Source organism: Mesitornis unicolor, unplaced genomic scaffold (genome assembly GCF_000695765.1).
Source record: "Mesitornis unicolor isolate BGI_N332 unplaced genomic scaffold, ASM69576v1 scaffold12134, whole genome shotgun sequence".
Classification (NCBI taxonomy): domain Eukaryota; kingdom Metazoa; phylum Chordata; class Aves; order Mesitornithiformes; family Mesitornithidae; genus Mesitornis; species Mesitornis unicolor.
Window position 1 is genome coordinate 14880 of NW_010180819.1, and position 26271 is coordinate 41150.

Genomic DNA, 26271 nt, shown 5'->3' on the forward strand with positions numbered 1-26271 from the left:
TACAAGTGCACAAATGAATGGGCCTTATTCTCTTCTCATCTCTGCGGATTCAATGTGTCTTTTGTTTAGCCGTTGGATGTTGAATAAGTAAGTAATTCAATTCAGCTCTGGGAACAGAGGCAGTAATTTTATATTCTCCTTGTAACTATTTAATGACTTCCTAAAACATTGATAACCTAGCCCGGTCTAATCTGCCGACGTGCTATTTAACCATTAGGAGTCACAGTTAAAACAGCCTCCGAGAACATTCCTAAGAGGTGATGGTTTCTGACTGGAGAACACCTATGCAATTTTTTTGTTAAATGTGTTAATTTTCATAACAGTCCTTTAAGTAATGGGGAAAAAACAACCAAACCAAGTCCGGTTTTGGTACTTGATGGTTAAGTCTAGCAAACTTCTAAAATAAATTATTTCATAGCTTTTATGTAATGCAAATAAAATATTAATATTGGGTACAGGCTACTGTGGAAATAAGTATTTCATTTTCTCTATTATTTGTTTTGTAAATACCTTTTAGACTTTGAAATTGTAGGTGAGTAAGAATGGATCCAAATGGAATTATAGCTTTAATTTGCTGTGCAGATTCTAGCAACCTGTTAACACAACCTTTCTAGAGTTGCACATGAGTAGCATTATATTTTGGGTTCTTTTTTACTCAAGCAGTTACTAATTCCCGTTCTCATTACTTCCTATATGTCTGATTGAATGGAAACACTCATAGTAACAGCTGATTTTCATCAGCCCGGGTATAAGCCTTAGCTTCATAGTTAGTTATTTTCTGTATGTATTAAAAAAACCCTAAATCTTTCTTTTTATATCAGTTATATTAAGTCTGGGGCTGTAAAGTCAAAACATTACACACAGAATCACAGAACAGATATAGTCTTTGTATCTTCTTAAACTGTGCCTTTTCTTCATCTGAGGTGGGTGATGCATCACGGTTGCAAATCAAAACATGATTTTTTTTTTTCCAGTCAGGATAAATAACTTTAAAAAATGGAGTCCAGGAGAGTGTTTTAACTATTATGTCACATACGTGTTTTGCTGAAAGCTCCACCTTTTTTAGCTCTTCAGGCTCAAAATCTAAAGAAATGTATGTGATTGTGTAATGGTCTACATCTTCACACTAAGGAGCACCATATTTTCTAGCCATCACTTTAATTGGACACGTCAGTTAACATGAGGTGCCCGGAGAGAACCTCTTTGGATAGGATTAAGATTACCCAGTGAAGTGTTTTAAGTCTTAAACCTTCAGTTGCTGATGGTGTAATCATTTCTGCCTGTACTTAACCGTACTTAAATCATTTCTGCCTTTTTCCCTCTTACACTCCACACATGCACAATGTAATAAAAACCAGGTTGTACGTTGTAGCACATAGGATTGCTTTAACTTCTCTGAGAAGAGTTTCCAAACCTCAGACTACCGCATGTGTTATGGATATCCAACCTGAGAAGCTGGGCCTGGGAAGAACTTCATGCCTCAGTTATCATTTGCTGTCTGCATCTTTACCAACTACCAAGCATACAGTGTTTTTAATTGCAAAAGTTAAACATGTCTGTCATCTCCTTGTGCTTAAGTTGTGGAATGTCGAAGACCAACAGGTATGGTACTGTTTTGTGTTGCTAGCTTATTTTACTTACGATCCAAATTCTTCCACTTCTCTTGAAAGTCAGTGGATTTTTTGAAAATGTTTCCTTCTTGCTCAGATTTGAGTAGAATGCTGTCTAACCTATTTTTTTTCTGATTTAGAAAAATTAAAACATGACAGGTATGTTAATTACTACATCATCGTGTCTTGTCAAAACAGCCGTCTTCTGGTGTTGCCATCAAAATAACTTTGGAACAGTAAACATTTGATTGTTGCTATTACTGATCTGTGCATGTGAAGGGAAACAGTTTGAGGAACAGAATTCTTAATGGTTTATTCTTGCAACCAGGCAAATACCAAATGGCGATGCAATGTGGATGTCTTTAGCTGCATGAAATGTTCTGTTATGGAGTGCAAACCCTTCTACTTACTGTGTAATGCAGCTTGAAGGAAAGCCAATACACAAATTTATGAAGTTGATGTCCACTTTTTGACAATATTAGCACACACTTTTTAAACAGAGTGTCTCTTACTGAGTTGTCTTTTTGAAAAATCTTTAAAAAGTAGAATTATGGCAATTTTGCGAGCTTTTAAAAATACCCGTATCTTGGAAAAGCTAGGGAACCGTATTGCTTCAAGATCGAGACCCTGAAGACTTCTTCCTTCTCATGCTCCTCTCCCCGCCTCCCTCACATCTTGGAACTGGAAAGTAGGAAATGTTTTTGTGTAATCACAAAACACTTAGTGAGATGTTACCTTTTGTACACCTGAATTCACAGTAGCAAAAATACATATGAATGGTTTTTGGCAGCTGCAGTTCTCTAACAGCTTCTCTGCTCAGTGTTCATAATCTTGTGTAAACTCTGCTATAAATTAATTCATTAGTATTTTCTTTACTGATTGCAGTATTTTGTACCTGTATAATTACACAATTATTTGCTCACAATAAAAAAAAATATTCCAGTAGCTTCTGGAATGATGGCATCTCAGTTAAGTAACTTGAATTGACCTACGTTTTGTTGTTCATTCAATCCTGGTTTTTTACACTCTGAGAATTTTGTTAGCAGTGCCACTATAGGAAATGGTGAAGTGCCAAGGAGTTTTGAACTACACAGGAAAAAACTTTGGGAAAAACAGTCACAGTCTTTCATCCACAGGAATATTTTAATTTTAATTTTTTTTTCCATAAGACATTCTGCAGATAACTGTGGTATCAACCTAAAAATAAAAGTGCTTACATCTGTCAAAATCAGTATTTGCCAAGAATAGCTTGATTTTTTTAGGTCACTTTTCCAAAATTATCTGGATGGTGAAAACTCTGCGTTTTTGTATCCTACAGGTGCTATATATGGACAAAGCAGTTTTGGGATTTCCTCTTTGATACTTAAGAAGAAAGATAAAAAAGTTGAAACTGTTTGTTCTTATGTTTGCTCATCACTGTTGAAGCCACAATTTCCATTTCAGCATTAGTTGCTGTAATATCGTCGTACCAAGCTCATTGCTGATACTGTGGTGCTGACTCCCTGTCCTAAACAGAGACCCTCCGAGTAAAATAACCTCTTCAGAACTCGGGTTGTTGGACCTTTAGAGTGACCGTTTTTCTTTCACTTACATTGTGCAGGATGGAGGCGTCCTGCCTAGAGCTGGCGTTGGAAGGGGAGCGCCTGTGTAAAGCAGGAGATTGCCGAGCTGGTGTATCTTTCTTTGAAGCAGCTGTTCAGGTTGGAACTGAAGATTTAAAAACACTCAGTGCGATTTACAGCCAGTTGGGCAATGCTTATTTCTACTTGCATGAATATGCAAAGGCCTTGGAGTACCATCACCATGATTTAACTCTTGCAAGGTAATCTTGTGTCTATCTTTAACCACGTTCTCCGTTTCATCCCATTCCTGCAGAGGTGAGCAGTCGGGTGGTCATTTTCCTCCCGAACCCTGCTATTAATAGTGGATAGTGCGTGATTGTGCTGGCAGCAGAGGGCTGGGGGTCTGGCAGGTAACCTGATTGCTCTTTAACCTGGGAGCTAATACCAGTCCAGCACCATAATCCTGGTATGTACTGACTGAGGCCTCACCAGGTTTGTGGATAATTAAGTGGCTTCTTCAAATCCACCCTTTCTTTACCCTTTCCTGCTTTTAAAACTCAGTCTTTCTGGTTCTCCAGAATGTTAAGCTGGCTCTCTTGTTCACTAGACAGAACTCATTCATGTTTCTTTGTGTAAAGTTTGTAATATAATAGTTTGTGAAATCTAAAACCCCTATGCATTTCATACGCTGTTTATGCATCTGACTTTTAATGGTTTGGTATAGATCCAATAAAAGACACCTGATGTAGTAATCTCTGTTTAGGCACAAATCTGTTCTTCCCCCTGCCTTAACCCGCTCAAGTGCTGTAACCTTTTGGGAACTTGCTTTGTTGTGTTATTCCCCAGGTATCACATTCTGAGTAGTGCAGTGGTGGCCTTTTGCCTTTGTCTCATTTAGCATCTAGAAATGTAGTATCACCTCTGAGCTTGCTGAGAGACCAGCATATCTTGTAAATAATAAAAGGCAATGGTAATAAACCTCTCTTCCTAGACCCGGGGCTGTCTTTCTAAGTAATTATTGAGAATTTTCTCTTTATTCTCTTTCCAAAGCCATGATTTTTTTCAGTGTTAAGTAGATGATCAGTACCATGAATACTAGCAGTTGCACAAACAGCACCAACAGAATTAAAAGTTTGTAATCACAGATTGAGCAATGTTTATGTGAGTGCATTTTAGATATAAAATGAACTGCATACATACGCATTTAGATGGTTGTAATCTATTCTCATAAAATCTTCTTCTTGTCTATTGATCATCTGCTTGGTTTAAAATTATAAACACTTTACTGGGTGCTTAATTTCTGCAATTTTAGGACAATTGGAGATCTACTGGGAGAAGCTAAAGCTAGTGGGAATCTGGGCAACACCTTAAAGGTGCTTGGGAATTTTGAAGAAGCTATTGTTTGTTGTCAGAGACATCTGGATATTTCCAGAGAGCTTAATGATAAGGTAAGAATTGCATGGGAATCTGGAGGTAACCTGCTAATACGTATTACTCAGCCCTGTTGTACTGGTATTGAGTGTGCCACCTTTCAGAGAGAAGTAAATACTGAATAGTCAGTTGTTTCTTCTAGACAGTAAGACTCTGTTAGTTGTTTGCACCTAGAAGGTCCAGATTAATAAATACTATCCTGTTTTGTGGTGTTGGTTTTTAAATTTTATTTATTTTCTAATGATAATTGGCCTCAATAATTATTTTGTATCTTGCACCTCAGAAGAAAGTAGTGTGCAAAACAATCTGACTGAAGGATGTGACTGGGTGGGAGTAAGGTGGGTGATGAGAACATGTTCAGAATGGGCAGAGCATGTGTTGACAACTAGTTAACAAACTTTTTTTCCCCATCTGTGGATTATGCTAACAGTTGTTGTGACACAGGAATTCGAAGCATGAAATTTTAGTGCCTTATTTTACTTTTGGTTTAGGTTGGAGAAGCGAGAGCACTGTATAATCTGGGAAATGTTTATCACTCTAAAGGAAAAAACGTAGCTAGTGCTGGGACTCATGATCCAGGGGAACTTCCAGATGATGTGAAAAATGCTTTACAAAAAGCTGCAAATTATTATGAGTAAGTAGTAGCTTTACATGTTGGGGATTGAGAGGATACGTTTATCTCGTTGAGGAGAATATTGGGAGATTGGTGGTGCCATGAACTAACCTGTAGCACGCTTCTATTCAAAACAGTGGTACCTGTGAACTTTTCCCCTTTAAACTGGAGAGTGCACTATTTTTTTGTTATGCCCTCATTTTAGTGTACTTCTTATTACCTGATAAGTCCTCCCTTTATGGTAGAATCCAGTAGTACTCTTCAGACCAGACCGAGACACCAATAGGAGCTCAGTGTACTTGTGTGCAGTGTAGCTTGATAACTAGAAGGGAGCACACCAGCTTGAGTAAGGGTGCAGTTAAATTCAGTGTCTAACAGGAAATATTTCCTACTCAGTGGAAGATTTATGGTTGCATAGAGGCCATTAAAATAGGCCAAAGGTAGAATCATAGAATACCAGGTTGGAAGGGACCACAAGGATCATCCAGTCCAACCTCTCAAGGCAAAAGCATCGTTTAAATGAGATGAGTGAGCCCCTGTCAAGCTGACTTTTAAAACTGACCAGTGTAGGGTACCACTTCCCCTGGAAGATTATTCCAATGTCTGAATACCTCTACCTTTTCCTTTATATTAATGGTTTTTAAAAAATATTATTTAAATGACTGAGAGAAAAAAATCCCTCTTAAAACTTACTATTCTTCTCCCTCTCATTTGCCCCAAACCAGGGAAAACCTGTCAATAGTGACAGAGCTGGGTGACAGAGCAGCACAAGGACGTGCCTTTGGAAATCTGGGAAACACACATTACCTTCTGGGCAACTTCAGGAGTGCGGTTTTAGCCCATGAACAGGTACAACAACGTGCTAGCGTGGAGTTCTGTTCCAGCAAAATATCACCGGTTGCTCCGGAGCCTAAGAACACGCCTTGTGTTGGACCTTGTAGCAAGCTTTTTAATGCGAATTTTAAATCTTAACGGCACGGCTTCAAGTTTGCCTGTTCTTTTGAAGCATTGTTGGCCTAAAGAACAAACATAGACGTACACTGTCAAAACTATGAGCGTGTCTTTCTGTATGCAGATGTGTGTTACAAAGTACAAAACTGCGTGAATAACACAATTGTTTCACATTTTAAAGCGTCTCCTAATTGCGAAAGAATTTGGTGACAGATCAGCAGAAAGAAGAGCGTACAGCAATCTTGGAAATGCCTACGTATTCCTGGGTGAATTTGAAACCGCTTCTGAATACTACAAGTTAGTTGACTGCTTACGTGATCTGTGCTGCTTCTTGTGCACTTGATTTCTGTTGTGCCTGGTGCTGTAGCTCACTGTAGAACAGCCAGCTCGTCAACATATGCTAGAAAAGAGCTTCATGTGTTTAGCAAAAATAACGTTTTCCCTAGTTATTTAACTATTCTGGTTCTTTCAAGGGAGGGGCAGCATTATTTTATTTTATTTTTATTTTTACTTTTTTTGTTACTTTAAATAGATTCTTTACAGCACTGTGGACATCTTAGCTCTTAGCAAGTTCTGGAATCACCTAAGTAACTTCAGTGTACCCGAGACGGGTTGCTGTCTCGGGTGTACTCGTAGCTGAGATAAGTGGCGTGCATCAACATGATTTTACGTATTTAGTCTGCATTTTCAATCCAGGCTTTTCATCTCTGCACCACTAAGCAGCTGCTGCTGTAACCTGGGACAACAGAAGCTTGGCAAAGATACAGTATAGCTGTTATTAGCATCTCACTGGATTTCAGAGCTTACCCGTTCTCTTTGAAAAGGGGAAAAAAGCCTCAATACTGAGCAGATCCCTTTTAGCACTCAAATGCTTCTTACCCAGCAGGGGCAGGTGGGCTTGGTGGGTATAGGTCCATCTTGCTCATGTTGATGAAGAATATACTGTATTAATTGTAATGCTGGTTCTAAACTGTTTCAGGCGCATATTGTCAGGAAAACCACTATAAATTATAGATGAAGCAGTAAATTAAATTTAGAAGGGTTTGAGGGTTCAGTGTGCTCTCTAATACAGTAAATGGAAATAGGTTGCAGTAGAGGGGAGTGGAAGACAGACGCTTAAAATCTTGTCAGAGTTTACAAGACAGTAATTTATTAGCAGTGCGTTTGCCAGCCTGGTGTCCTAATGTGTTTAATTTGTATAACTGAATTTTAGTTGTGCAAGTACAGTTTTAAAAACATTTCCTTATAATGACTTTTGGGGTCACTCGCCCTTTCTTTCAGGAGGACATTGCAGCTGGCTCGACAGCTTAAAGACAGAGCAGTGGAAGCCCAGGCCTGCTACAGCCTTGGGAACACCTACACTTTGCTTCAAGACTATGAAAAGGCAATTGATTATCACTTGAAACACCTTGTGATCGCTCAGGAATTAAATGATAAGTAAGCCCTAAGAGATTGTTTAATGCATGTATGACACTTGTACCTAATCCTGTTACCTCGAACTCTGCTGTCATTGTTCCGTAGATGACAGCTGAATTTCTGTGACTTCCTGGCATGCTGGGCTCCAGTTTTCTTATGGGAAGAAAAAAAAATACTCATCAAAGTATTGCAGCTAATGAGTCTGAGATGGGAGAGAAATTGATGAATTTTACATCTTTACTTCTTCTGTCAGCATCTCCTTTGTAAATTAAGGAAAAGGAAAACAGATCTCTCTCTTTCATTACTTCAGTATAGTAATTTTTGCATACCTTCACAAGAATATGACTCCTACTTTCCCACAAAGGAGTATGGGAAGGGTTGGGGAAAGAACACTATTAGAATAGCAAGTAATGCTTATTTTATAATCATAGTTTCTAAGGCCTTTTTTTATAACACTGGGTACAACTAAAATTTTTTACAACTTTTAAATGCAGTTCTTCTAACTTAGGTGAATATATGAATAATACAGCACGCAATCTGAAGAAATGCAAAGTAGGTTATACAATATTGCATGCTTGCAAAACTGAGTGACTTACGTTTGCTATGAGCTTAAAAATTAAAATTTTGATTAGATTTACTCATATTTATGGTTCTTCCCAGATCATACTCCTTTAAGTACAATATTTACTGTGTTGGTGTTGGAATGGTTTCTGGTTATAGTCATTTTTCTTGGCACAGCAGTGTTATTGTGGCAGTGCTATGAAATCCTGACCCCTAGTGCTCAGCAAATAAAGGTACAACTGAAAATGTGTGGTGTTTTTTGCAGAATTGGTGAAGGAAGAGCATGCTGGAGTTTAGGGAACGCATACACTGCTCTAGGAAATCATGACCAAGCTATGCATTTTGCAGAAAGGCACTTGGAGATTTCAAGAGAGGTATGATTTTCACACTTCATGTATGTTGGCTGGTTAGTTTTTGCTCTTGCTTAGGCAGTGATTTTATGGAGGTGTGTCCATGCACTTAATCTTGAATAATGGAATGTATTTTGAATGATTTCTGAGATAAGTGATTCCAAATTATTTCAGCCATCTCTCACTGCAACCAGCTCCTGAGTTCTTGTGCCACCTCTGATAATGTCAGCATGGAATTCAAGTTAAGAGCCCAGCAGAGGTTATTTTAGACTGTTATGTACCTTTAGTTGTTACATACTTCATTAAAAGGATGATTCTCTGATTTCAGCCAGGAAAACCTTTTTTAGCCCTTTTTCCCCAGAAATCTAGGGGACAGGGTTTCCTTTATATTTACATATGTGTATTCTTTGTTACAGTAACAGAAGTGCTTATTTTATTTGGTTGCAGGTAGGAGACAGAAGTGGGGAACTCACTGCTAGACTTAATCTCTCAGATCTTCAAATGGTGCTTGGATTAAGCTACAGCACAAACAACTCCATGATGGCAGAGAGCCATGTGGTCGATAACAGTCTGAATGGTACGTGCCCATTTCTGCAATACTTTCTAACAGTGAACTTCAAAGAGAATCTGCTGTTTGCATTGTTTTCTGACTACAGATGGTTGAGTATGTGGATTAGGTTTTTCCCCCTCACCAGCAAAAAAAAGGTGGTTTTTGCAGTATTGGACCCCTTCAGCTCCTTCTTTTCTGCAGGATTTACACTGTGAATCACAGGTTACTCCTTAGTTTCTTCACACAATGTTTCTAATTGTATCTCCCCCCCCCTTTTTTTTCTTTTTAATGTGGAAGATTTATCTGTTTGTTACCAAATTACATCTTTCCTTTTTTTTTTTTCCTATCACCCAGTACATTTGATGCTCCTCTGTTCAAAGATCCATGGTCCTCCTCTATGTCCCATAAAAGCAGCTTACGTAGCTTAGACTGGTGTGGTGTTGAAGGCTGCTTTTACTAGTGGTTATTTAGTCTCTGCTATGTACTTAACTGCACTATTTTGCAACTCAGAATTGCTGTACCTTGGACCATAGATGTGTACAGCCACAGCTTTGAAGGTGACACCAGAAAATCAAGTTCATCCTTTTATCATTAAGATTTTTCTTGAAGGTACCAGGCCCAGAGTAGGACGCCGCCACAGTATGGAGAACATGGAACTTATGAAATTAACACCAGAAAAGGTTGGCACTTCCTTTCTTTCTGTTCTTCTGGCAAGACTGCAGTGAAATGTTCCTAAGGGTTTGATTTCAACAGCTATGAATAGTCACAGGTTTTACACTTAAACAACTTTGAAAGAACTCAGCAGAATGTCGATGTGTCACTTGCATCCCTGTTTTAATTTAGTTGGTCATAAGAAGTGGGTAAAAACAAGTTAACAATTCTAACAAACACCACTTTTGTCATGTACGCCACAGTCAGCATCTTCCTTACATACAGAATGGTTGCAACAGCTCGTGGAAAGCATGTTTTAACCCTTCACAAATAAGACAGAATGGGCTGCTGTTGAGTACATCAAGGGAATTCCTTTCATCTCCTCTTTACAAGTGACTGGAGGGTGCCGCATGACAGTGATTGAGAGTAAAATTCCTAAGCTTTAGCTCAAGTGTTCTGAACATTTTTTTCTTTGGTTACAGTCATGTCATAGGCACTTAAAATACACGTGGTTTTCACTTTAGGATTTCAACGAACTTGCAAGCTATTAGGAGTTTCAGCATCCATCTTGAGTAAGGATGCTATTTCCGAAATGCTGAAACTGAGTCACAGATGGGTAAAGTAGCTTCCCTCCAAACTCAAGAAATGTCTTAGAGCTGGGAGTTCCCAATTGAAACTCTTGTGTTAGTCTGTGAGAGATTTCCTTCAAATTCTGCTTTTAACTGATAAGCTGGCAGTTCTACATAAATTACTCCAGTGGCAGAGTGAAATTGCTATTTTTCCCTCTATACTGGGCTATCCAATTCTTATCTCTTCAAGTGATGCAAAGCCTGCTGTCCTGTGTATCACATAGGAAATAAAATCTCAAAGCTTACATCTGGACAGTTGGTACAGCTGAAGCCAGCACTGAGGCTCAAGAGCCCCTCTGTGTACCGATTTTAAAAGGCTGTGCATTTAGGCCAAGGTGATTCCTCTGCAGAGAACCTCTAAGCTTTTGGCCAGTATCCAGCTGTATTTTCTTACTCTCTGAACCAATTTATCTGTGATATCTTTTAAAATACATAGCTTGTGGTAGTCTGTGCCCTAAATATACTAAAATGTTTCATGTGGATTTTTTTTGTAATAAAGCAGCTTAGCTCTTGTAAAGGGCTTTTTTCAAGATATTAATTTAGTAGATTCTGAAAACTCATTCCATAAATGTGTTTGATGTATAGAACAATGTATGGCACTGGCAGTGGGGTTTGATTGTACAAGTTGCCGTCATCTCAGGGCTAAGAATCTGTGTGCTGATCTTAAATAAGCCTTTAAAAGGCAACCCACTTGCAGCAATGTTGCTGCAAGATTTGTGACTGTGTTCACAATTTCTGATGTTGAATCAAGATTTTATTTTTTATTCAGTTATTATAAATGTGTCAGTTGTAGATACAGTTGTCAATCTTGTGGATAATTCTCATTATTTTAGAAGAGGAGAATTTAGGGAAAATGTATCCGGTTGCTAAAGCTGTCCATTCTGTTCTTCAGTGAAACGAGATTATTACAGTTTGCTCTTGAGCTGGCATTCTTCTCTTCCTTTTCAACCTTTACTGGGAGTTTAGTGTAGATGAAGTACTTCTCAGAAGGCTGGTTGAGTAGCTGGGTTTGTGTACAGGTTTGGTTTGCTCTGATGCTCTGTAAAACTGTTTTCTTTGTTCTTTTCTAGCTGTGTGTGCATTTTAGTGCTCACATTAACTAATTTCCTGTACTGCAGTCAGCAAGGAAAACTTCTGCGTGTTCAATTAAATACTGTTTGACCACATTTCAATCAATCGGGTGTCACTCTACTGTTCAGGTGTAAGAGTGATCAGTAACAGTATTAACCTGCTCCATGTAACAAGAGCTCAATGATCACAGGTCAAGTAATAGAACCAAAACCTGAGTTTTAACATCCTTGTGGTTGTTCTAAAACTGCTTCATTTTGGGGAGGAAAAGAAGCAGCAAGTAAGAGGTAACAGTAAAGGTAATTACCATCAGAAAGTTTGATTTCATGACTCTTGTTTTCTTAGGTTCACAACTGGAACAGTGAGATTCTTGCTAAACAGAAACCACTGGTTGCCAAACCTTCAGCAAAACTGCATTTTGTAAATCGACTAAAAGGCAAAAAGTACAAAAACGGCACCGCTTCCAAAGTTTTGCAGGATGCTAGTAATTCTATTGACCACCGACTTCCAAACTCTCAGAGGGTAGGTTTGGCGAGCTGTGGAGATCATGGCCTTAACTAACCTTCATCTGATCAAATTCTGGAAAACGCATTAAAAAAACAGCTCTCCATCGCAGCTGTACTTGTTTACTTGATTTAAACACTGTGGTTCTGTAAAACGATGCAGAATCTGCCCTTCTATGGCTCTCATGGGTGGTGCCAGCTTCTAACTTTTCCTAGTCTTTCTTTTCTGGTGGATTTTCTAAAGTTGCAGCCCAGCTTGCCGCTGTTTTACTTACAGTCTCTTCTAGACCCTGCTTCTCCAAACTTTACAAAATCTAGTTTTTCTGATTCAGGCAGTGGGAGATATTTTGACAAATATTTTTTAGGTTACTGGAGTCTTATCAAGAGTCAGGTAAAAATAAAAAGAATGGAGTCATTTGATCTAGATGAGAGATGAGTGATTTTGAGCATAGACCTGAGACAACAGTGGAAACCGTTCATTGCTGTGCTTGTTTTTTTTCTTTCATGGGCATTTGGGTTTTTTTTTGCAGATTCATGGCTGAGGATTAACTCCAGTTGTGCTGAGCAGAGGACTGTTTCCTTCTGTTTCAGAGAATGAAACACTTCCAATGTATTTTGCCTTCCAAAAATACTTGCCAGATTATTAGCATTTCCTCTTACGATAAATCTGTCTGTAGAAATGGATGACTAAAAAAAAATTCATTTAATGGATATAAGGCATGCAAATATCAAACATTACTGGAAGGAAACTGTGCTGCAGTTGTCCTCGTTTTAGGTACTTGTGAGCTCAAAACACCCCTGACTCTTCTCTCCTCCTCAGAAAAACAGTCGAGAGACAGTGGCAGATGAAGGCTTCTTTGATCTGCTGAGTCGATTCCAGAGTAACAGGATGGATGATCAGAGGTGCTACTTCCAGGAGAAGAACAGATTCTCAGCTGCTTCAGTGGCAACATCCTCTGCTCCACCTAAAACAATGAGAAAATGTAATTTTGCAAAAGTAAAATCCATATCTGACTTTAAGTCCTGCCAAATACTATTAAAACATATACTTGCATGCAAGACTTACTATGGAAAGGAACTTGTTTCTAGGCTAACTTGTCGTCTTCCTCCTCCCCAGCCTTTTCTGCTTCTGTTGTCTCCCCGCACACAGATGAATTTCTAGACCTGCTCGCCAGCTCACAGAGCCGCCGGCTGGACGACCAACGCGCCAGCTTCAGCAACCTACCGGGACTTCGTCTTAATCAGCACAACAGTCAGTCAGTCCTGGGCCACCTCATGGCAAGTAACACCAGGGAACTCGATGACGACTTCTTTGATATATTGGTAAAATGCCAGGTGAGGTTTTTTTACAAAAATTTTTCAGATTGAGTCTTTGGATTTGAGTTGTAGTTCCTGCTGTTGAGTATCTTCAAGTAAGCCACCATGTTTATCATTAAGATACAATTGATTTGGTGGGTAACGAAGAACAAAATGTAATTTTGGTATTTCTACCATGTTAACCACTTAAAAGTAACAAATGCTGAAAAGGTGGAGGAAAACAAGTCAGACTATTAAAAGGAGTATGTAAAATGATTTTAAGAAAAAGTGTTTAGATCTGGCTTGTGATATGCCAGGAGTCCTAACTTATCACATCAAAGAAGTCAGTATCAAAGACTTAATGGTGAAAGTGATCAGTGTTCCAGTTATGTTCAGTTTAAATAAGTTTATGGCAATACACAAGTGAGGTGTCTGACTGTCAGTTAGAGCCTGGTATACACACCAGTCAGACCAAAGAGAATTTAATTAAGAAGACTTGATGGGTTGGCAAGGATCTCAAAATACCAATTTTCTGTTGTATGAGACTAGAAATACCATGTCCTAATGCTAAAAATATTCTTCTGGACAAAGGATACTGAAAAATGCAATACAAACAAGAACTAAATTGGGGGAGTTGTTTTCAGATACAGGTGGTTTGGAGGAACCATTTTAGCTACTCTTGCACTCTTAACTTACTGATTTTATTTGAGAAGTCCAACTTGAAATAAAACTTACAAATTAAATCTTTGTAATAGCTTTAAACCTGAAAACAACCTTTTAGTCATTTTTCACTTATGTTGTTCACTTATTTTTAGATTTATTTTTTTTCTTGTAAATATGCAGCTTTATTGCTTGATCTATCTGTAGGGTTCCAGACTGGATGATCAGCGGTGCGCTCCTCCACCATCAACAAAAGGACCAACTGTACCAGATGAGGATTTTTACAGCCTGATTTTACGATCGCAAGCCAAGAGAATGGATGAACAAAGAGTCCATTTACCCTCAGCGATAAAGGGACCAAATTCTAGCTGAAGAAACAAACAGGCACGTACTGTACTGCACTGTACAGCAGCATCTTGGGTATCATTTTTGTTTGGTGGAAAAACTTAAATGCCTTTTTACAGAAACCTGCAATTAGTAGTTTTGTCCCCTAGTAATTTTTTGTATAAATAGCAGCAGCATCCCGCTCATGACCGTAGTTAGAGCTGCCGCTGCTCTTTGCAGTTGGCGGCTGCTCGTTGCAGTCTGAGATACAGGTTACCGTATCTCCCTCTTAACTGCTTCCAGTCTATCAACATTAATAGGACTTTTTTTCCCTGCCAAGGTATTCTCATTGCTGATGTGCATCTAGTAAAAGATCTAAATTTCTATGTTGTTCTTAAAGAAAACTTGATTTTTTTTTTCTGATTTGTACCTCCCTGGGAAAAGATTGTTTTCTTTTATACTTTTTCTAAAAATAATTAAAAAAAAGAGAAATAGCTGTTGTACTTAAGTCTGTCTTTGTTTCTTCCTAACTGTTTCTGCAATAATTTTTATTAAAAACAAGTATATAATCTTTAAAAAATTATTCTGACTGTAAAACTGTGCTAATACAGGAAACACTTAACCAAATGTTACCAAAAAACCCAGAATGTTCTGAAAAAATGATTTTTGTCTTAAACAGAATTAAAACTAGGATTATTTTTTTTTTAAGTAACAGCTGCCAATGCTGTTGTACAGACTGTGTGGTACATGTCCACCACCAGTAGCAGTCCATGTCCAGGGAATCCCTTGGCATGGACCACCATGGATGTCAGGTGATTCCTGCAGTAAGTTAATTTAAAGCATTACCAACAGTGTGTGTGTGTGCTGCTCATTGCTTGACCTCGGCTACTTCTCTCAGTAAGGACGTGCTACGCTAGAGTAGTTCTTGGGAACAAGTGCCGTAACGCAGTCTTCCCCTCTACAGAGGCAGCTGTTAGGAAGCCTGAGGGCTGTTCGTTGTTTTAATGTAGGTATCTTGAATTAGAAGCCACTCATTTTAAAACCAAAGGTGGCAAACTGCTCACTTCATGTATTTATAAACGATGTCAATTTTTTACTGAAGTATTTACCCCTAGAAAAGAACAACCTACAACTAATTTTAGCTTCAAATGTCATTTTAAGAGATAAACGCAGGCTCCACATAATTCAAACTATTTTACAGTGGAAGTTTTACATTACAAACATTCTCTTGCAGCTTTTTAGCACTGACAGCTGATTTCTACTGAAATTGTTCTCTTTCTACTTTTAAGGAGAAATGACAAAATATTCTTCCAAAACCACTTGTTACCATCAGTTTATCGTGCTGACCTTCAGTACTCTTAGTGCTTCCTAAAAGAACCATCTGATGCAATGTCAGCTTCTCACTCCTCTGCAAATTATTAAACTAGAAGAAGACCATCAAGCTGTCCTAGAACTCAGCTGGCAAGCAGCAATTCTACAACAACAACTGATTTTAAAGAATATAAACCAAAGATAGCCCTAACTGCAGCTCAACTAGGAGGGTTAGTCTTACGTGAATTACATGAATATCAGCAGCTTTCTTCAGGCTGACAGTTACCTGATCAGACCTTATGTTCAATAGCTCACAGAGTATCGGTGCTTTCCCACCACAGAATATTTAGGTTTTACTCAAAACTTACTACACAAACTTGATGTCAAACAAGCAGCAACACCCACAAGCCTATTTTCTTGGCCAACTGAAGTTGTATTATCTTAACACATTTATTTCAAATTCCAGAAATGGCACATATCATATCATGTTTTTACCCCCCAGGCCTTACCACTGTGCATACTGATGCTGTGACCAGAGCTGAGCTCCCATAGCTACATGTTCTCTTTTCTACATTTGAGAACTAGAGAACTAGCAAGTGTGACAACGAAAGATTAGACAAAACTTACAGCAAAGCTGAAGCCTTCCTTAGTCTCCTTCCCGTGAGTTGTGCAGAATGCTCTCTTTCTTCTCTTCATATGGTTCCACTGAAGAACTTGTCCCTTCTAGGTTTTTATTAGGATCACAACTTTCTCTGGTCTCTCGCTCTGCTTTGCCTGTCTCCTGTTTTTGCTGCTCAAGTGCATGTTCTTCAGTGAGGTTTCCAGCTGTGATATTCTCTAGTCTACAAGCTTCAGACTCTGTGTGCAATCTATTCTGTAAAAATTAATAATAAGCTATTAATCAAGCAATCCAAAGTGATAGCATCTACTGCTCAAGAGGCAGAACTCCCCCAAAGCATGATTGCTATCTCTTTTCCCTGGGGAAGTACATGTAAATAAGCACAATTTATAGGTCTGGTTTTAGCTTTCTATAATTTACAGAAAAATCAGCACTGCTTTTTTTTTTTTTTTTTTTTAAATTTTTTTCCCCCTCACCTATCTTGTGTGGGTAATCATTAGTGCCCAGGCTGACTTTTGTTTTGAGATATCAGTACTTAAGTCTTTACTATAAAGAGTTTTAATTCAGTAGTTTCCTGCCAGTTAGCCATTGCACGGTATTTTTCCAGAACTCCAAACTATTCTGTAGGGGAACAGGTACTTCCTTAACTCCTCTCTCCCCAGGATTTGGGGTTGGTGTGTTGTTTAAAAACTTGTTCTACCAGATGACATTGAGATCTATTAAATTTAAGCACCAGGACTAACATACACCAGGTTCTGGTTTGTGAGGCTCTTCTACTTGCGTGTCTGGCTCATCGCTGGTACGTGCAGTGTCAGGACTTCTGCTGCCATTTCCTGGTCTCATAGGAGCATCTTCTCTGTTGTAATGTCCTCCATAAGCATAAGGAAGGTTCTGCAAGTAATAGCCATCGGAGTTACTCCCGCCATAATGCCCAAAGTCTATGTTCTCTTGTCTGTCAGGTGGAGGAAGACTTTTCTTCTGAGAAGATGTTAAGTATCTTAGCACAGACACTGATGATCCTGCACCATAGCAGAAAGCCTAAGAGCAAGAAGGAAAAAAAAAATAGAACAAAACACCAAATATTTGCAGCACACAGTTTTCACAGAGAATTCAGTCATGTATCTGAAGCACACTGGAAGAAAAGTTCAGGTGATCAGAACGGCTACAGTAAAACCCAGGCTTTCTGCAGTGTGACCACAGTGGATGTAGTTCATCTTTGGTGCTACAGTAAGGATGCTGAAGGCTCTAACACAATGCTTTTATGTACAAAATGCCAACTGTGTGCATCACTGTGCAATGACACAAAGAAGACATGTGAACTAAGCTGCAATAAACTGTTGGAGTCTAAAGATTTTAAGCAGTTTAATGCTGTTTTATCCCACCGGAAGAGTGGTGGAGAGATGTGGTTTAAATACAAACTTAACTGTTTTAATTGCTAACCAACTGTACATTTTTTTCAAGAAAAAAGTCCCTTGTAGAAATAATTTCATCTGTGCTAAGAAATGTGTTCAGTACACTACTACTTAAATATCAATAAGCTTAATATATAAAAAATAAAAATGAGCTATTAAATATAAGATAAATGTATACAAACCAGGACAGCCAGAGCCATCATAATTAACACTGGAATCTGCAGAATAAATGGTATCTCCTTCATAAGTGCTTTGATGAATTCACCAATACCCTGCCCCACGTGCTTCAAAGGCTCAGTTACAAAGTTGGTGAAAGTGATGGCCAATGCCTGGAAAAGCACAAACAGGAAAACAGTGTTGTCACTGATAACAAACATGAACAGAACAGTCTCTTTAGGCTTGGCCTATACCTTTGTTGGTGGAACCAGCAAGACAGGGTTTACCAGCAGGGTTTCATAGTACTTCTGACAGGGATCATCCTGAAATGTCCATGTACTTCTGAGCCATTCTGTAGCAAAAAGAGAGACAATTTTACTCCTTTTCAAATACACATTTTATGACACAGAACTAATACAGAAAGTAGCAATTCAATTCTACATAGAATGGTTCAAAGATCAGATTTATTTTTAAAAATCAGAGATTAGCTTGACAATGTAGTTTATCCAGTCAGGGGGATGGATGCAGGAACGAGAGGGAAGGCTGGAAAGAAAGAGAAGAAACGGAGGTTTCCCCGTGTTTAATCAAGAAAATTCTCTTTACTAGATGATGAACTTAGTCCCTAGAAGCCTCAGAAGAAAAGTAAGTCTTGTCTATTATTGACCACATTTTGTCCACAACTCCTGAAACAGAAGTAATTCTGAGTGTTAGTACTCATCTGTCAGGCTGCAAGCAGATTACAAATGTGTATTTTGCTTGCTAGATTTCAAGGGACTATTTTAGTTATAAGCAGTAAGTCTTACTCCTTAAAGGAACTTCTACGTTATAAACAAGTAATTTATAACATCAGTGTTTCTGTAGCTTGAAATTTATAACATCAGTGCTCTGTAGCACTGAAATTTTACAAAAACAGAGCAATCACAGTCAATAAATTATAAAGGGAAGACTGTAACAAGCACTCATTCAAACCTGCTACAGCACTGGATAACATGTAATGGCTAATAAAAAAACCCCAACTCTCTCTTTAAAATAGTAACACTAGAGTAAGTAGTTACAGATCTGTTTTTTGAAGTCCATTGTACTCGCAGGCCTGGCAGATGAAAAAAGAAATTCTTGAATTCTGTCCTCCTATCTTCAATAAATGTCACTGAATGGTACTGGGGGAGCTGGGGAGACACTCACAGGGTAATTCATAAGGAAAAGAAGTAACACCATGACATGCTTTCAGCAGAGTTTTGTGATCAGCTCACCTCCAAAGGCCTAGAAAGGAAAGTTGTGGAATGGAAAAATGGTAAAAACTACATGATCAGGTACTGCAAATAAAATTCAATGTACTAATCGCGATGAAACTAGAGTATTCTTGGATACTATTACTGAATATTCTGTGATCTTAAATACTATTACAAAACAGTGAAACAAGTGCTTACCAATAAGACTTTCCCGCCAGTCCAACTTCTCAGTACAGACCTTGTCGAACTGCCCCATTTTTGCAATTTCTGCTTGATGCTGTGCAAAGGCCAGCTGCAAGAGAACAGGAATTACTTTTAAAACATAAAACAAAGTGGTGCTGGGTGCAGAACACCTACATCCACGCAGCACTGCCCCTGAGCTAATGTTTGCTCTTAGCAGCTTTGGGATAATTACTTGGGTAAATCTCTATTCAGAAAAGTTTGCTACCTAAACAATTTAACAGAGTTAGATCCTAAGTACTTCCCGGGAACAGAAGAAAACTATCAAGATGGCCACCTCTGAGCTACTCTCCAAATGGAGTCTGAATTACCAAGAGAGCAAACTCCACTATTCAAAGATGCAAGTTGAGGGCAAAAGAAATCTGACAACATTTTGTTTCCTTAAAATTTAATTAATCTGGATTTAAAATAGAGACAGCTGCCATGCATTTACTAATTAGCACATCAGGACATACTCTTATTTTTTTCAAGAATTCCCATTAACAAATATTTGTATGCATTTTAATTTTGCCTTACAGTTTGTAACAGATAATCCAATAGAAAAAATCGAGTCAAATCATCTGTTGAAAAACTCCGACATTCTTCACTGACTCAATCTAAGCCCTCCCCATGGCCGTCCACTCCTGCCCAAGAGCCATCCTGCTCTCTGGCACTCTGTTATTCCTGGGTGTGACAACCTGCAGTTAATTCAGATGGCAAAATCTGAGGACTGAGATTTTGTGGCTGGCCTATGACCTTGTAGCATAAATTACTCTTCAAGAAAACCAACACTGCTGTTTGGTCAGCTACTTTATCACTATTAAAGAAGCACTGATCTCTGGTCTATCACACGTTAAATACAGTTTCAGCCAGGGGATCTTTAGGAAAAAAAAACTCTCCACAATATATTTTTAAAGTCTTTTCTATCAAGCTGCTTTAGACAGAGTTTGTGTCTCCCTTGCCCATTCAGTGAAATCTGAGTTATACTGCTTTATGAGAGCTTTATGCACCTCTGCAGAAGGATAAAAAAGTAGGCAGAGTTTCTTTTGCTCTTTACACCTGCTCTTGAAACCATCTGTCAACATGCAAAGTAAAACCTTCATTCCTGTATTTATTTTGCAGTCAGTTATTGCTTGAGATAAACTAACTAAAGGAACTAAATAACTTTAAGTCCCTCATAACTGCCCAAAAGCCGTTAAGATTTCAGAACAACTTACCTTATACAAGTAAAGCCAATTCCATGCAAAACTGATGAGAAAACTTATTAATAAAACACGTTTTAGCTGAACAAACCAATGAAAATGTGTCCAGAGCTCTGTAGCTATTAGAATTACAATGCACACTAGGCACAAGAGTAACTGAAAAAAATAGAAAAAAGAAAAAAATTATGATCCAGATTTGGATTTTTCCAAGCTACTGCCAGTACATGTGAAGGAACTTCCAACTTCTGCTTTTACTAGCATCATTTACACAGAACAGATGAGAGAATGTTTCCCTGCTTTCACAGTGTATCTGCAGCAGTACAAGGCAGGAAAGTTTTCTGGTATTACCAGCAGTCATTCCTATCGCAACCTTATGTTGCAGTTGCTAATTTCTTTCTTGTGATATTTAGTTATTTCTTCTCTATGATATCTGACACATTATTTATTATACTTTAAAATTAGGAAACTGGTGTAATTCAGTGCTCAAGTAGCATATGCCTGGTATGAACCACAGAATCACTGCTGCCAACTCCTCTGGTCTGGTTAAGAGATGAAGTTACAGCTTGGGTAACAGCAGGAAGCCTTCAGAGAAGCCCTTCACAGTCTTTCCATCCAAAGACCCCTAACAGTGAACGTTATGCTACTGACAGCTTGCTTTTTTCATCTGGCTTCTGTGGACCCCCTCAAAACTACACAGGCTACTTTCAAGATCATGTCAGCATAGAATGTTAGCATATTCTGGATTGTAAAGATTTATTCAGAGAGCTTCAGGTCATTAGAAATCCTCAGCTTAGCACGTTGTCATTCCATTTTATAGACTATGACATTTTCACAGTCACAATCTTCTCTCCAACACTCTACAACTTTTTTTTCCACAGAATTCACAAAACCCTCTAACCTCTAAGACCTCAAATATGTATCTGTCTCAGTAGAAATATTCCAACTCTTGCAGAAGCCAACAGCTTCAGTATCTATTTGAACAAGAGACAAATCTGGAAAATTTCTAATGCACAAATTGTCAGTTTAAGTGATAAGAAAGTACTGGAGTCTAATGAGTCATGCAACATAGATATAAAAGACAAGAAGAGAAAAAAAGAAAGCATACCAGAAGAAAACCACAAAGCTACAGTAAGAAAAGATGATCACAGGAATAAAAAAACTTGAATTCTTACTCCTAATGAATACACTGCTTCTACCTTCAGCAACCATGAAACACAGTGACTCACTGTGAGTGCAATGGAAATAACTGCTTCACGTGCTAATTTGGTAACATTCATTGGCTGGACTTGCACAAAGAAACTGGAGAAAACGGCAATTAAAAACCAACAAAACCCCTTTCTTCTTCTCTTACCAGAAACATATTATATAGATCAATTCCAAAGGTGTCTTCAAATCTCCAGTGCCAAGCTTTATAATCATGGTGCTTAAAGTTGATCAAAATATCACTAAGAGCATCATCCACGGCACCTGACTGCCAAGTTTCCTCATTGAGAAACCTGAGGATCTCCAAATACGTCTGTTTTGTAAGGATGATCTCAGCATCGTAATGGACATGGCCCACATTTTCCTCAGGCTGAATTAAAAGCAAAGCAAAAGAATGGTTAAAAGCTGCTTATTTGGAAATAGAAGTACATACGAAAAACTGTATCCCTAGGCAAAAGTCTGATTATACACTCTTATTATGTACCTGCATCTTTTTGAAGCAGACTGTAGGATGAAGACACGGGAACACATTATGATTCTACAACCTTTTTGTTCTTTCTTCTAAACTATATAAAACTCTAATTCAGCTGGTTTGTACTCTTTCAATTCTATAGCAAAAACCTAAAAATGAAGTTATCTCATCTGTTATTAAAATTTTAGAACCCCTTCTCATTAACAATAATTATGAATGTGCTATGTGTACCCTGATCACGGCTGCTAATACAGATAGAAGCTACTAAATACTGAAATAAGGGATAATACATTGCTAAGCGTAATGTTGTTAGATAGGAATTATGTTTATTGCTGAAAATTCATTCTTTTACCTCTGAAGAGAAAACAAAAAATCTCTAAAGACAATATAATAAAGTAATAACGTGATAATTATACACAAACTCTAAAAAGCTACTGTTCCACTGATGGTTAATGTGGTAGAATCTAAACCAAAGGCCTAAAAGGCCTGCAACAAACAAACAAAATCTGGCTGTTTCAGGTTTAACAACCATTAACATGAACTGAACATGGTATTACTACAGCTGCAGCCCAGCAATAGATATTTGGATACATACTTTGAATTCATGCAGTCTCCCTTTGGATAGTTTACAGATCAAACAGCAACTCTCTCCTGAGCAGACACTGCTAACTAACAGCAATACCGGATGCACATACTTCTATCTTTTTTTCATTTGCAATTCAGTTCCCTGCGTTTTAATTTAAATTTAAAGCATGCCAGAATCATTAACACTTGATAACTGTGAAAAACACATTAAGTAGTAATATGACTTAGAATTATTTAATTAATTAATGACTGTTCAAATACTTACAAGGCCAAGTTTTCCAGCTTCGTTTAAAATCTTATTCAAGTATCGCTTAAAAATATAGAAGCTACGACTTTCACGTGATTTGGCATTCCTCTGCTCACAAGCTGCAATCTACAACGTAAAGACACTTTTATTCACTTCTTGCTCATAGCAGCTTGTTCACAAGAGAAATAAAACCCTACCAACACATTACACTCAGGATTTAGAGGCACATTTCTTTAGTTTAGCAATAATCCCGTGATTAGTATACACCAGATAAAAAGCATATTGCAGTTGCTGAAGATACTACTTTCCATGGGACTGGCCAGTGCGAGACATTTCATCTACTAATAATATGGTTTGAACACTAACCTCAGTAAGACTAAAAAGAGCGAAAACTGTAAAAAACACAAAGTAACTGCAACAACTTAATGTTGATGATTACATATCCCATTGGGTCTCCAAATGGCTGAGGGAAGCAAGAGCCCCGGCAGCTACACAAGCATCACTGCATCCTCCCAATCTCAGAGGAAGAAGCAGCGTGGAGGTCTCACAGTGGCTTCCAAGAGCTGCAGCACTGCACATCATGGTTGGCCACAAATGTGTGTTCTCTATGCCCACAACCCAGCCCTCTACATCCAACAGACCTGAACAACTTTGAAGTGAAAAGTCAGGTTTCTTAGCTTTTGGCAGCATGGTGCAACATCAACACCACGGGTTTAAATTGTTGACACTGGACCTAGCACATAGCTCCTATCAGCTTGTGTCACTCTACAAAACAGCCTAGGAAACAGACCTTGGCAGGCAGAGCAGCAATTTGGAATCGAGTTCAAGCCACTTCCAGTCTCTCCTCTGAATGAAGAGGTTCCCCCTACATAATGCATGGTCCAAGAGGTTCCCCTACATAATGCATGGTCTCTCACAAATTATGCCAGCAATTCACCAGTTCTATACTATCCCGAAAACCATCATCAAAAAGCACAAAACTAAAAAAGGCTGGAAAATTTTCTGAAGTTCCATAACAAACCTTCTGTTGCAAGGACTCTACTTCCCTGGAACAACTCGGTAACATTTCAGTACTGACAGTATCCACAGATTTATCCTCAGAGTCATGATAATTTGCCTAAGGTTAAAAAGAAAAACATACTTTTAGAATCAAAAAATTTTATCAATATGTCATGTTATGCTTTTGTAGTCAGATCACTTTAAAAGTAGCAAAGGAGTTAAAAGTTGAGGGTTGGTCTTTGCTGCCAGTACTCTCCCAAGGATACTCCAGTTGCCTCTCTGCTGTTGTTTCAGGCTCTGAACAGACAATTCCTTTAAGTTTATCTAAATGTGTGCTGCTGCCTTCAAAAGGTGAAGTCTTGCCCTGTCCTCCCTCACCTGCCCTTACCCCTCCCCTGAGTGCTGGAAAGCCACGCAGTGCCTCAGATTAGATAATCAGACTGGCTGAAACTAACTCAGCAAGCACAGGGGCAGTTTTCAGCGAGCAAATTCCCAGCCCTGCTGGCCACGCAGCCAGCCAGACTGAAAGCAAACACAAAACCCCATGCTGGGCTGCATGCCTTTCCTTTCACATTCCCTCTTCGCTCTGAAACATTCCATTCTTTTCTGCTAATTCCTCAGACTTAGTTTTAGCAGTGCTGCTTCTACACAACCAGGTACACACATTGAGGAAAGCCTCCAAAAGGAAGTGCAGCATCACACAAACCAGTGAACTCACACTGATGTAGTGCTTTGAGGACTCAGCTGGCGCGCACAGCCCTAAAGCCTCTCACTGCAGAGCAAAAAAAAAAAAATCCTGAAAAGACTGATTAATCCAAAGCAGTCATTCTTCACCTTTAAGATACAATTCGATTTCTGTGGGAAACAACAGTAAAACTCCTAATATATATTTTTTTCAATAGAAGCTGAAGCACTTGGGCACCAAGCTTAAAGACTCCAAAGCCTGCTGCTGAATTTTAGGGATGCTAATGACTATCAGGTGGACCTGGGGAAGAACTCTCTGGAGAGTTCTGAAAATTCAGAAAATTATGTTCTGAAGCATTAAAATGGTATTATGCAAGACTGCAAAACCAAACTTGAAAGCTGAAGAATGATGAAAATCAGGGGTGCCCATACAACCAACCACAGTTTGCAGTGTCATGTGTGCACATATATATTGGATAAACAATATGCATCTCATGATTACACAGAGTCCACTCCTCATACAAGACAACAGAGCATAATTCACCTTGTTAAAACTAGCTGTTTATATTTCATCTTCTCCTCAATGTTCATGAATTATTAATGGTACAGCACTCAATGCCTGTTCCAATCTTCCTTCTGAAAACTCTGATGCCCAGCATTATAAAACACCATTGACTTTCATAACACTCTCACACAACAAATAGGGTTTATTCCCATATTACTGGGGAACTGGATAATTCAAGTACAATATAATCATTATGCTTAACTCCCCAAATTTTATCAGCTAGGAATGTAATTTTCAAGATATTTAACACTATACTTCAGAAACTAGCAAGAGCTGCTTAACCCAGTACTACTCAGAGAAATGACTTGTGGAGCCACAACCTGCCTGAATCAGTCAACCACCTCCTCCAAAAAGACAAACAACATGATTCCTGTGACTTGATCAGTTGCAACAGAAACTCATCAGTAAAAGCCCCTGAGCTAATTACCTGCAGATAATACACTACAGCTATTTATTTCTTGCAATTTCAACAATGGACACACAACACTTTTCTGTGTAAAGATTAAGATGTAACCTTGTAAGACTTCAGAAAGACCAAAATTCTATCATTTTCCAAATTCATGATTGAAGGGCAATCTTTCAACAGTGTGTGGCTGAAGGACTGTTAGGGAGAGACACACATTCATGCACCCTTTCTTCTTCTACCTTGTAAGGTCGCCTCATTGTTCCCGACGCTGCATCGTAATTGAGCATATCTGTGGGGTCAATCCATTCATCATCTTGAACTTTACCACTGCCTATTAGCACAGCTGCACACAACACCAAAGGAAACAGCATCCTGTATCACTAAACATAATGAGAAATTCAGACAGTTAGTTCAGGATGTGACATGCTGCAAAAAAAACCCCAAACAATTTTACAACATGAAAAAACCACTCTCCAGTGTTGTTTAAAAACTCGGTTCTCCGTTAGGCAGGTTAAACTTCACTTGCATAATTTTTTCCCCAAGAAAACACCGGCAAGAATACGCAACAACTGAACTGTATTATATGTATTATATGACCGGATCAATGCTGTAGTTATCAGCAGGTGCAGGGCAGAGATCAGCATTGCTGAATACGATAAAACAGCGCAGAACTCCTCCAGGCTTCTAGAGGGGGTCTATCCCTGCTATCACTACAGCAACTCCCGCGGCCAGCCGCGTAAAGGACACGGCACCGTCGCCGCGGTGCTGCTCCGGCAGGCCCAGGGCC

At 38.7% G+C, this 26271-nt stretch overlaps 2 protein-coding genes across 2 annotated transcripts in view; one reads left to right on the forward strand and one right to left on the reverse strand.

Moving 5' to 3' along the window:
• Positions 1-14508, forward strand: part of GPSM2 (G-protein signaling modulator 2) — a 17682-nt gene extending 3174 nt beyond the window's left edge. The window contains exons 2-14 of the mRNA XM_010183209.1: positions 3211-3432; positions 4485-4620; positions 5095-5237; positions 5942-6065; positions 6349-6464; positions 7449-7604; positions 8410-8518; positions 8942-9071; positions 9654-9724; positions 11738-11914; positions 12716-12878; positions 13013-13230; positions 14059-14508. Of these exons, the coding sequence (XP_010181511.1) occupies positions 3211-3432; positions 4485-4620; positions 5095-5237; positions 5942-6065; positions 6349-6464; positions 7449-7604; positions 8410-8518; positions 8942-9071; positions 9654-9724; positions 11738-11914; positions 12716-12878; positions 13013-13230; positions 14059-14223 (1930 nt within the window). The 3' untranslated portion in view covers positions 14224-14508. The remainder of the gene's footprint in view (positions 1-3210; positions 3433-4484; positions 4621-5094; positions 5238-5941; positions 6066-6348; positions 6465-7448; positions 7605-8409; positions 8519-8941; positions 9072-9653; positions 9725-11737; positions 11915-12715; positions 12879-13012; positions 13231-14058) is intronic.
• A 1624-nt stretch (positions 14509-16132) lies between these two features.
• On the reverse strand, positions 16133-25855 carry CLCC1 (chloride channel CLIC-like 1). The gene is made up of 10 exons (XM_010183211.1): positions 25724-25855; positions 23852-23947; positions 22849-22956; positions 21675-21896; positions 20339-20479; positions 19101-19194; positions 17928-18025; positions 17700-17846; positions 16853-17143; positions 16133-16360 (listed from the first exon to the last, which is right to left on the reverse strand). Exons 1-10 carry the CDS (start codon positions 25853-25855, stop codon positions 16133-16135), a joined length of 1557 nt encoding a protein of 518 aa, XP_010181513.1.
• Between the last annotated feature and the right edge of the window lie 416 nt (positions 25856-26271).